We start from the raw sequence: 12822 nt of genomic DNA, 5'->3' as shown, positions 1-12822 counted from the left end.
AAAATGTATTTGACTTTTTTTGAGTCTAAAAAAAAAACTCATCACCACCTTCAAATACTCTATTACTAAAGTCATGGTAAAATTAGTAAACAAATAAAAATAAAAAAGATTAAGACTTTAAGAATTTTCTCTGCTATAAGGAAATTTCTCTATAAAATTCTCTCTGATAAATTACAAAAACTATTTAAATTGTTTTGATGAAAGTTAAGATTCCTAGAAATGTCATATAAATTTCAAAGAAAGCTAACTAACTCAGTTCTTTTTTCCTTTTCCTCCATATAGCATTCATAATTTGATATTTAGAGGTTTATTTCATCTGTTTTGGTGACCATCATATTATATATTAATAATTGAAATGTCTGTTCTGTTTCATCCCCTTCGGTTGTATATGTAATATCTAATTATATTGTTTTTTTAAACACGTATTTATTAAACAACCTAAGTTTTTAAATGAAACGGATATTTTATTTTTGTTTTAATGTCTCCTATAGTTTTTCAATCAAGTCCTGGTGCTGGGAAGATCGTCAGTAAGTGATTTGTCAGAACATGTATTTGATCTGATTCAGGAGCTTTTTGCTATAGATCCTCACTTATTATTATCTGTCATGCCACAGCTTGAATTCAAACTGAAGGTAGGACTGACTACAATTTTTAAGCTCTTTAAGCTTTAAGGGAAAAATATATATCACATAGTTATTCTTTAAAAGAATAAAATGTGAGTTCAATTTTTGAATCATTTGAATAAAACAGTATCTCTCATCTGGGCGATAGGAGAATTTACACTGCAGAATTATAACTTACCTAGTTGTTAAATATCTGATATACACAGTGACACAAATAATAGATAGGAAAAATAGTATTATTTCAGAAACTTATAATACATGTTATTAAATAATATTTATTATTAGATAGGTATGTTTTAGAAGAACAAAAGATTTCAAACTGAGTGCTCAAAGGGTCTTGATTACGACTACATAACCCTTTCGTAGTATATAGGTCAAGGACAAAATCTTTACTATATGAGTTGGGAGTGTATTTTTTTTAATGGGAAATTCATAACTCCTCAAAAAATATGAAAAAGCTGACACTTGATCCCCTATCCTAGCTGAACTGCAGAAGATAACACCTTATGATTGCTAAATATTCTGGACTTTTTGAAAGGCTTTTTATATCCAGTATCTTACCTGATCCTTAAATCGAACTATGGTACAATTAGGACCAAAATGACAGTTTTTATTTTTGGAGTGACAAACTTAAGATGAAATATTTTACTCAGTTACACAGTTAAAACAGAATTGAGGTTAGAACTTTGATTTTTAGACTCTTAAAACATGGATAGGTAATTAAGAATTGTCCAAACTGTCTTTATTACAAGCATTTGTTATTTGATATAAAGCACATTGTACCAGGCTTCTAAGGAACTCTGTTGTGTGGAAAATGTTATATAGGGCAGCAGTCCCCATCCTTTTTGTAACCAGGGACCGGTGCTCCTATGAGAATCTAATGCCTGATGACTTGAGGTGGAACAGAGGCGGTGATGCTAGTGCTGGGGAGTGGCTGCAAATACAGATGAAGCTTCACTCACTCATCTGCCACTTACCTCCTGCTGTTGCAGCCCAGTTCCTAACAGACCATAGACTGGTACCACTGGTTGGGGACCCTTGAATAGAGAACAAGGTTTTGTTTGTTTTATTAAGAGTTTATTTTAACAACAGCCTATAAAGATGAAAGATGTTTGCATGCCAAATTATTTCTAAGTAAAAGGCGTTAAAATATTTTTTCCTAATCTGTTCATAGACTCTGATTATGAAGTCAGGCCTCTTTAATCCTTAAACAAGACTGCCATGATAGATGGTGAAAAATTTTTAGATTTCCATGTGTGGACTTAATGTAAACTGAGGGAAGCTAAGCTATAGAGGTTGTTCATACCCTATTTTTCCGTAGGTTCATTTATCTAAAGCAGAAGTTGCTAACAAGCTGAATTCAGCCCCAAATTGGTTTTTTTTGATAGGTTTTATTTTAAAATCTCATACAAAGTGTTTTTTTAGTTGCTAGCATTGAATGCATGAATAAATTTAAAAACCAAATTTTGTTTAAAAAGTGCAGACGTGTGCATTTTCTTTTTTAAAAAAACATGATTTGGCAACATTGGGTCCTTATTTCTACATGACAACAAAATGACTAGAACTGAGTAGTGGCACCTTCGTAAATGAGTTATGAGCTTTTCAGTTTACCACAGTCCCCAATGACTTCTTTATCATATACCTTCTCTTCATTCATTCAGTTTGATTTCATGGGTGTACTTTAAAGGTACATAAATTTTTATAGATTTCTTAATTCCTTTTTTTAAAATTAACACTATAGTCAGTTAATGTTATTTCTGACTGTGTGATCTATTTTAGTACTCTATAAAACATAAGGCCATTGATCTTTATTTTTTTTGTGTTCTGGATAAATTCATTTAATTTTTAAACTCAATACTGAGCTAATACTGTGTCTAAATAGTAATTATAATGGAATATTTTGTTTATTGTCATACAACGGTGCCATCACCTGTGTTCTTATTTGCTCCTGACTGCAGCTTTAGCCTGTACCAATATTACTTTTCTCATCATGAATGAAGAAACTGAGATCAGAATAGTTTAGGTACTATCTATATATTAGGGTACCCTTTTACGAGTCACTGATATGTGCTAAACCAATAGCCTCGGAAGTTTTTATGACTGATGATTTTTCTATAGTTACATCTCTGAATCATTTAGTTACTGCTTTTCATAGTTAAGAGTCCTAAATTACAATTTCTTTGATTTTACTCTATACTGGGCCACTGTATGAATTGTATACACTGTCACTGCATAGGTCTACTAAGCGCTATTCTCATATGTTTCAGGGGTACCTGGAGTTCTGCTATTAGTAGCCTTGACTATAGTTATCAGGAAATTTGCCACATTTTACATCTTAGACTTTTTTCATGGCATGCAGAGAGAGAGAGAGAGACTGCTATTTACATCTGTTTGATAAGAGTACCTATTTTACCCATCAAACCCCTATTCCGCAAAGATATTCATAAGCAAGAGACTATGTCACATGGTCTTTATTTTACACTTTTACTCTCTTTTTCCATGAATTGGATTTTTGGTATTGCTTTAGATATTGTATTTGAACACTTAAATTTGAAATTGCTTTTAGTTATTGCCTTTATTTTCCTAGTAAATATGTGATTTTTAGTACTTCCACATATCATATGGTTTCAGAATAACTTAATTTATATTGACATGACATCACTAGTGAAACTAGAATAGAATTTTCATAACATATATTGATTCCTGTTAAGAAAATGGGCCCTTATCAAAAAACTAAGTTTTGCTTTTTTGTAGTGTTCAGTTCACCTGATCCTTTAGATCCTCTTAAGATTCTTGTTCTTCTTTTAAAATGAGTTTTCCTGAATTATGACATTCTTCTGTGTCTTATTCTCCAGTCAATAGGGGATCCTTGATTAAAACTTCACATATCACAAAACTTTAATTGATACGTGTTTATGTTGGTGCTCAAATTATAGGAAAGATTTCCTGTAAAGAAGACTCATTAGGGTGGGAATTATTTGCAGCTTTGCCTTTCACAGAACTCTTTCTAGGAATCTTAGAGACTGTTAGAATTGAATGATTATCTTCGTATTTCTATAATGTCTGTGTAGATTGCAGACAAGCAGTGAAGTAGGCATAACTTAGCAGTTGGGAGGGTGTGAACTAATAGCAAAGAACCAGATGATCTAACATTAAGTCAATGCATAATAAAGGAGAGCATATGACATTTTAAAGTTCTCATCCTTATAAGCAGAAACATGAAATTGTAGCAAATGTTCCATTTTATTTTCTGTGACCTGATGAATAAACCACACGATTTATATATTTTCCCTTTTCCCTTAGAGCAATGATGGAGAAGAGCGATTAGCTGTTGTTAGACTTTTAGCTAAATTGTTTGGTTCTAAAGATTCTGATTTGGCAACACAGAATCGTCCTCTTTGGCAGTGTTTTCTTGGACGGTAAGAGAACATAGAATTCTATGTATTTTATATTTTGGAGGCCTGTCAATCTGGTCTACTTGATTTAAAATCACACATATCAAAACTTTCATTGATATGTGTTTGTCTCTTTAGTATCTGTGTTGTTGTCTTTCTTGGAGAATAAACCGTGGACAAATTTTTATGAAGAAAGCTTATTATTTACCCACATAACACTTAATTTTGTGTGTGATAAATAATGTCATTAGAATAGACAACATCTAAGAATGTTCAAAGTCTTAAGATTTTTAAATCATGAGACTAAAGACACAGTGATCCAATCTATGCCATTTTTCAATCCAGCAATTTATTGATTTACTGCTGCTTATCTTTTAGATCTGTAGCTTATCTAATTGCATGATATGGGTTTTGAACTAATTTGGTATTATCACATTTCAAAATTGAAAATATCATTGCTCTTTTAATGTTCCATCTGAAGAACTTAGAATTATTCTATCAACTTGATAGTAAGTTTGAAAATAATCTATGAACTTTATTAAATCCCCCCTTGCATTCCCTGTACATATTTCTTTGCTTCAAACTGTGGCTAAAAAGTCAATTTTACTATTAGTATTCTGGAGAATGTTTGAGATTCATCATTGTATAATTCAACTAGTTCAGAAAGTGGGCTCAGAAATTTTCTTAAATTTGATAAAATACACATAATGCTCTTAGGTTAAATATTAAAGTATAACAAATCTGAGAAATCTCAGACGCTGACATAATGATATCTTAAGTTATTTGCTCAAAACAAGCCATTTTGAAGATCTTAATAGTAATAAACGTTGAGTAACTAAAATTGAATTTATAAGAAATTAGAAAAGAATGAAGCAACTGTACTTGTCCATACACAGAGAAGTGATCCTGCCCTTGTGATTGAAATCAGTAATTATAGCAAAACATTTTAGCAGAAGTGCAAGAGTCCATTTTTTACCTGGATTACTTCTGAAAACTAAATCAACTGTAAGGGGCTTCTTACATTCATAATTTTACATTCACTGCTGTCTCCAACAATGGGTCTCTGATTCATAGAAACAAAGTATTAACAGTCTTTTTTATTGTATTGTGTTCATTAATTATTTGTCAATAAGTAGTTTAATACTTGTAATTTACTTGATCATAATGGCAATGCTTTCATTTTTCTCTGCAGCTAGAAAATTAAATCCTAAATGTAAGATTTTATTAAAATATAATTATCTCTGGATGAAAAAAGCCATGGATATTAAAACATTTATTAAATAACTTAAGTTTAATTGGTTGTTTTATGTGATCACTTCAAAAATAAAAATATTTTCTATTTAAAATCACATTATTTATAAATTAATAAATGTTTTTTAAATTGCCCAATAATTTTAAATTTGAGAGTTGTTCAGCTTATATGTGCAGTTTTGAATTCACATGTGGTATTTCATATTTATTGAATTCTTAAAATATCTTTAAAAGTACGTTTTAATACAAGTTGGTCCCGGGCATATGAAACTTTGTTGTGAGGCAGTATGATGACACATGCATTTCATGCATTCACCTTTGAATTCTAGATCTGCCTCATTTATGACTTGCTTTCTACCTCGTATCCCTGTAGTATTTTCCTCCTATAAAATATATTCAAGTAGATTTTGTGTTTTTAATATTTATTTTTTATTTGTTTTGTAGCATCATTTTAAGCTCTTAAATTTTTGGCTCCACAAAGTTGGTAGTTTCGGTTGGGGGCTGTGTTTAGACTGTTTTTTGTTTTAGCATGGTAAATTTTGTTTTCAAAAGTTTTTGTGAAATTATGTATCTTTTTACTTTATATTCTTCCTTCAGAACATATTAACTTATTATAATAACACATTTCTAATCAGTAATTTTTTGTTTTTAAGCATTTACATAACGTTAGATATATATACATTATTTAAAAATAATTATTTTGCCTTAATTAAGTAATCTTTTTATATGTAGATTTAATGACATTCATGTTCCTGTGAGATTAGAAAGTGTGAAATTTGCCAGTCACTGTTTAATGAATCACCCAGATTTAGCAAAGGATCTTACAGGTAAGCTAGTGGTTTATATTACAACTATGAGCGTAATCATGCAAATATATATTTTAGATGTGGCCTTTGACCTTAACTTTAGTTTCTGAATAGGTTTTAACTCTGGCACTATTTCGAGTCTATATTAGTTATGGACTAGTAAATGATTTTACGTTTATACATTAAAATTACATTTGAAATCATATTGTAGTCTTTTGGAATTTTTTGGAAATCATAGTCTAAGGAAGTAGGCTCTAATGATACTGGTTTAGGCACAAACCATTATACCTATCTGATAATTAAATATAGTAACATATCTAATAAGTGAAAAAGTGATTATCTGCTGGGCTAGACTAGAATTTCTCAATCTTCACTTGAATGTAGAGCATTTAAACCTACAAATAAATGGCTTCTCTCAAAATGCTGTTCATCAGAAGAAATAACATTTTTTAATTTATGTTTATATTTTAATTATTTAGGAATTTTTTATAGGTCATATAATGTTAATTCTGTATTTTATATTCTATAATGTGCAGATACATATCAGCAAACTTGCCAGAAGCAGTTTTACTGTTTTTCTTTTGCCTTTTAATTTGTATTATAACTTAAATTCTGATGTTTAATCAGATACTGCATTGTGATTTGACTTTTCCAGAATAGTCGAAGTAAAAGACATTATTTATTGAGATATTACTATAAATAGTATGGTACAGTTTATTTTGTAATTATATAGGGTATTGCTGCCTCAAAATTAAAATGATTTTAATTCATGCCATATTTTACAAATGTTTCAGTATGGACAAAAGCTTAAAGTATTAATCTGTCTGAACATGACAAATAGTATAGCTAACATTTATCTTAAGTTTTTTTCTCTTATTACAGAATATTTGAAAGTTAGATCACATGATCCAGAAGAAGCTATTCGTCATGATGTCATTGTCACCATAATAACAGCTGCCAAAAGAGACCTTGCCTTAGTAAATGATCAGCTACTTGGCTTTGTAAGGGAAAGAACACTGGATAAACGGGTAAACTCTGAGGAGTTTTATTTTTTTATAATTTACTATGTTTGTATTTGCTAAGTGCAGTAGAAACTAATTTCTATTATACTTAAAGCTTTTCTGTGTGAAAATCAAATTTATACAGTACCAAATAAGAGCTTATAATTTGTTTTTTGTATATCTTCTAATTATCTTTACAAATGAATACATTGGATTCTATAGCTTTTCATACTTTAGGCATAGGTTTTTCTTTTAGCTTATGTTTTTAAAAAGAATAGTTAAATTAAAGTTTTATTATTACCTTTTCACTTACATGATACATTTCAAAAGAATAGTGATTGATCATCTGTATTTATTATACTTATTTTCAGAAGTGACTCTTTTATAACTTAGGTGGATCTTTCAGTCATTAAACTAAAAGAATATCATACTTTCTATGATGATGATTTCATATTGATACCAGGGCAGACTAATGGTTGTATGTTTACTCTTTTTTTGTGTGATTTCCTCCATGTGGATGCAGTTAAAAATGTGGGTAGATAAGGCAAGCTACTACTAAGAACAGCAATAGCAGTTGCTAAAGAATAGTGTCATCCTTAAGCAAGACAGACATGCAAGGCAGGATGATTAGACATGCTACTTATTAACATTTTTAATAAAGCTTGCCTTTGCACTACGCTATTTTATTGAGGGGAATAGTTGAAAATCTGCTGTCCTCCTGAAACCAACATAATTTAGCTATGATTTCAGGGTGAAAGAGGAGGTATTTCTTGGTTATGAAATAAAGCAAGAGGTATTCTTTAAGTTCTTTTTAAAATTGTCATAGGAGACAGTTATATAGAGTGGACACTGTGTAACTTGTTCAACTGTATCAGTAATTCTCACTTGGAAGATTTTTTTTCCCCTTGGCTTTAATTTATTTAAATGAAAAGACACTCTCCCTAGTGGTCAGTTGGTAACTGGCCCACCCACCACCCACACACAGTGGTTTAAGGTATTAGCATTTATGTTATTTTTTCCTTTTAGAAACATTTCACTCCTACTTCTGCCAGTGTTTGTTTACAGTTTCAGAAAGAGTGAATAAATGAATCTTCCTGAAACTGCATAATATATGGTCGTAATAGTACCTGCTGAACATTTTAGGATCTGGATTTTTGTATAGTAAATTAGATGACCTTGGATTGGGTATAGCCTTTCTGAAATTTGTTTTCTCTTCTATAAACTATAAGGACAAGACTTAATCTTAGATTTCACTGCTTAAATTCTTGGGTTTTATGTAGGAAATGTGAAGGCATCTGTTACGTGTTGTATGGAAACAGTTTCATTCCATCCACGAAATAGCCTATGAGAAAATAATACAAAAGTTTTATAAAGGAGTATTACCTCAAACCAAAGACAGTATACTCTTATTTGTTATTGACACTACCTTTTTTGGTTATTATTTTTATTATATCTTACTATCATGGTTCTCTCTGTTTTTATAGTCTCCTTTTTTGTCCACCTTCCTCCCACTACCTTTCTTTCCTCCAGGTAAACCATCCCTGGAGTTTAGAAATCTCAAAGAGTCCTTCACTAACTAGAATATAGCTAGGTAAATCATTTGCCCTTTTAATCTGCAAAGTAAGATAGTTTATTTAAGATGATCACTAAGGTGCTTTCCAACTTAGTAATTCTAGGATTTTAGTATTAAATTTTCCTCTTGTTCTGAGTTAACATGAAAAAGGATATAACTAGGATAAAACAGTCCAGATGATAAAGCTGTTGTTTAGAGTGAATCACACACTTTTATCTTTTAATCACTTCTAAAACTTGGCCAAAATTGTTTTAGACAGAATCAAATGAAATTTCTGTAAAATTTACTGTTACTTGGCTTTGAAGGAAATAAAAAGTTGGCAGATGATTTAGCAGTATTTACATTGGATAATTTCTAAAGTAGTCAGATTTCTAAGTAGGAACATATTCAAAATTGTTGGTAAAGTAATTTTGTCTGTTACAAAAAATATTGTGCCAGTTTTGTACATGTCTGATTGTGTGACCTAGTAAAAAATTGACAATTTTTGCTGATTAGAATACTAAAATTTGATATCTGGCTCATTCAATAAATTTTATACTTTATAGTGGAGAGTAAGAAAAGAAGCTATGATGGGTCTGGCTCAGCTTTATAAGAAATACTGTCTTCACGGTGAAGCAGGAAAGGAAGCTGCAGAGAAAGTCAGCTGGATAAAGGACAAACTTTTGCATATTTATTATCAAAATAGCATCGATGACAAGTGAGTAAAATGAATATAAAAATGCTTTTAATTTTTTTAATATAATTTACTTCTTAATTTTTTAATTTATTTATAAACCTAGAAATCATTTTCTATATATTTTTAGATACTATGTCAAAATAAGACTCTAGCCAAGATTGTGAGGTAGCATAATAATAGTGAAATAGATATGGGTTTTAGAGTCAGACTAGAGAACAAATGTTCATTTCTGCCCCTTGTGCTCTTACACTACTGACAAATTTCTGTGCACCTCAATTTTATCTAAAAAGGAATAATAACAAAGACTTCCTTACAGAATCGTCATGTGGATTAAATAAAATAATGACTGTGAAACCCCTAGCCCTATCTATGCCTTGCAATAAATACAGTACTATTCAATAACTGTTCGTTATTATTTTTCCATTTTTCAATGCTATAAGTACCCATAGAGGTATTACTGTGTTGTTGTCAATGAGGTATAACTTACATATAACAATTATATTAGTTTCAAGCATGTAACATAATGATTCTATATTTGTACATATTGTGAAATGATCACCACATTTAAGTCTGGTGGACATCCCTCCCCATACATAATTACAATTATTTTTTCTTATGATGAAACCTTATGTCATTTTCTGAATGTTACTTATAACTCTGTGTTGGATTGTAATGATTTTGGTTTTTGCAAAATAATTTGTAATGTTTTATTGAATTAGACTGACTACTTTGGCATCACTGGATCTGTATTTCATTGATTAATGAAGAGCCCTTATATTTTCTTATTGCAGTGATATTGAGTAATAAATATAAGCTTATTAGCAAGACTGTGGAAAGAAGAGAGATGAAATGCATACAGGAAAAGCTAAATTTTCAGGAAGTAGTATGAAGGAAGATCCTCCTGGTTTTCCTAAATAACTGTATGGGAAAGGAACCAAATTGTAATCATAAGGAATTAATGTTTTCAGGGTTTCTGTTTTGTTTTGTTTTTTGAGAATTAGCTATTCTTGAGATTATAGCTTTATATATGTAGCGTTAAGTAATTTGCTATAGCTCCAGACCAATGAAGAAGAATAGGTGGGATGAACAGCCTACCCTGTGTTTAGAAATAACATGTAACCCTAAAATGACAAATATTTTATGCTGACAAATTACAAAGTAAAGCCACAAATAGCAACCATAGCTCTAAATTTAAAAATAATTGTACTTCCAAGGAGAACAACTGATGACATACTGATCTTTTCCATCGCATTTAAACACATACAGATTAAAATTGGCACGTTATGCATGAGTGGTTAAAATATGAAATGGCTGCTGTCTCTAAAAAGTAGTGGTTAAAATATGAAATGGCTAAAAAGAATAATTGTGTTATTTAGGGGTTTGTTTTTTTTTTTGGTTTGTTTCATAGACTACAGAAAAATCTCTAAAGAATAGAATAATTCTGTTATTTGGGGTTTCTTTTTGTTTCATAGACTGTTGGTAGAGAAAATCTTTGCTCAATATCTTGTTCCCCACAACCTGGAAACAGAAGAAAGAATGAAATGCTTGTATTATTTATATGCTAGTTTGGATCCAAATGCTGTCAAGTAAGTTACTTTTTCAATAATTATTTGGAGTGTTTCCTGAATATTTCATAAAATTACTTCATCTTATCTAATTAATTGTTGATAGGGTTGTTACTTCATCTAGTTGAATCAAGAACCTCAGATAAATATTTATAGAGAAAAATTTTATGATATAAGTTCAGGTAAGTCGAAAGCAAGAATATTCCTGTATGCATAGGCATATTTGGCAGCTGAGTCAGTAGTATGGTTTCAGGGATTCACAGAAGTCCCTAAGTCAGAATGGTCACTCTACTTCAGTAAAGCTTTTTAAAAAGTAAATGAGTCTGGAGAGTGTGTCAAAATGGCAAGATAGGTAAACGTGGTGCTTGTCTCATCCCGTGACCACATTAAAATTACAACTAAATCAACTTGGAGAACCATCTGAAGTCTAGCTGAACCTATAACAGGATATAGAGAACCAGTAGGAGGAGCAGAAATGAAAATTGAGCTGGTCCTGCGTATATGTGTGGCAGTTCAGCATCGGGAAGGATATGTCCTGCAGAGGTCACTTTGAAGGAGTGAGGGTGGCCCCAGCTTACGGTTCCAGCACCAGGGAGAGGAATAAAACTCAGTGAGAATTCCGACCACCTGGGAGAGAATGGAAGGAACCTGGAAATCCAGATATCCCCTTAAAGGGCCCAGCACAGACTCATTCACTCACAGACACTCACCCTGGAGTCCTGAGGAGGGTCATCAGCTCGGAAGGTGTAGGAGACGTATGGGGAAAGACTGAGTTGTGTGGCTTTGGGACAAGGGCTATAGAGGGACAGCCGCTATTGTCCCTTTATCAGGTCCTCCTCCTGTGTAGCTTACAGGCAAGTGTTATCTTACCTATGTTGAACCTCTTCCCCTATGCAGCCAATTCTGAATCTGCATTGGCTTGGTGAGATCAGCTCGATCCACCCCATAACTCCCTGAGAATCTGCCCCACCCAACTCACAAATTGCCCAGTAACCAGCCCCATTCTGCGCTCTCAGCAGGGGGGGATCTTTGGACAGCAATCTACAGGCCTCGGCTCATGCACCTTGGGAGAAAATTTTGGTGGCAGGGAACCTGCACTGACCCAAGTATCTATTAAGCAAATCTCAGGGGTGTACAGGCCCAAGAGTCACAGTGGCTGGCCTCAGTGTGGTCTGTGATATTTATGAGTAGCCACAAGCTCAGCACTGGCAACAAATCTGAATCTGCTTGACCGGGTGAAATCTGTTCGCTTTACACATGTGACTCCCTGGGTCCTTGTCTCACCCAACTCTTGTAACCACCCAAAGGCTCTTTCAGCTGCTGGCAGGCAGCCTCAAGCCTTTGGGTGCCCTGGACATTTAGCTAAGCTGCCCCAGGCCCGGTACTGGTGACATAGGGTCTCATTGCTCAGTATGGTTTCTCTCACTTGCCTCCAGGTTCAGCACAGGCAGTGGCCACCCTTGGATCGCTTTGTAGCTCCTACCGGGTAGCCCTGGACAGTCATAGGCAACAGCTGACTTTGGCCTGCATGGGAGCCCTTCCCAAGGGGCCATAGAACCAACATACCTGGAACCTGGTGTCAGACCACAACAGAGCACCACCTGATTAGTCCCATGAGTGGCACACCCAAAGGGTGGTCTCATCAGGTACAAGGAACCTGCTGGGGCAACTCCCATTTTGTGGGGTCAGCCCCCACACAGCTGCTCATATCCTGTGGGTGCGGCCAGACCTCACAGCCAGTCAGCACAACTCATTCCCATCTGCTGATGTGCTAACAGCAATCAAGGCTTAACTACAGCAGGAGAGTACACACAGCTTACACAAGGGACACTCCTGGAGCTCTTGGCACAGGTGATCATGGAGATAGTGCTGCTGGATCACACAGGGCACCTTCTACATAAGGCCACTTGGCCAAGACTGGGAGACATAACA

General features: G+C 33.2%; 1 protein-coding gene across 2 annotated transcripts in view; it reads left to right on the top strand.

Moving 5' to 3' along the window:
• The window catches only part of PDS5A (PDS5 cohesin associated factor A), a 108780-nt gene that overhangs the window by 45629 nt on the left and 50329 nt on the right, over window positions 1-12822 (top strand). The window contains exons 8-13 of one of the 2 annotated variants that reach the window (XM_039844993.1): window positions 492-632; window positions 3927-4042; window positions 6002-6096; window positions 6958-7103; window positions 9195-9346; window positions 10798-10911. In XM_039844993.1, coding sequence (XP_039700927.1) covers window positions 492-632; window positions 3927-4042; window positions 6002-6096; window positions 6958-7103; window positions 9195-9346; window positions 10798-10911 — 764 coding nt within the window. The remainder of the gene's footprint in view (window positions 1-491; window positions 633-3926; window positions 4043-6001; window positions 6097-6957; window positions 7104-9194; window positions 9347-10797; window positions 10912-12822) is intronic. The other variant, XM_039844994.1, reaches the window with a different exon arrangement.

The sequence above is a fragment of the Pteropus medius genome, unplaced genomic scaffold, assembly GCF_902729225.1.
Source record: "Pteropus medius unplaced genomic scaffold, Ma_sr-lr_union100, whole genome shotgun sequence".
NCBI classification, from domain to species: Eukaryota; Metazoa; Chordata; class Mammalia; order Chiroptera; family Pteropodidae; genus Pteropus; species Pteropus medius.
The sequence above is the reverse complement of the archived record's forward strand: the minus strand, read 5'-3'. Positions and strand labels throughout refer to the sequence as shown.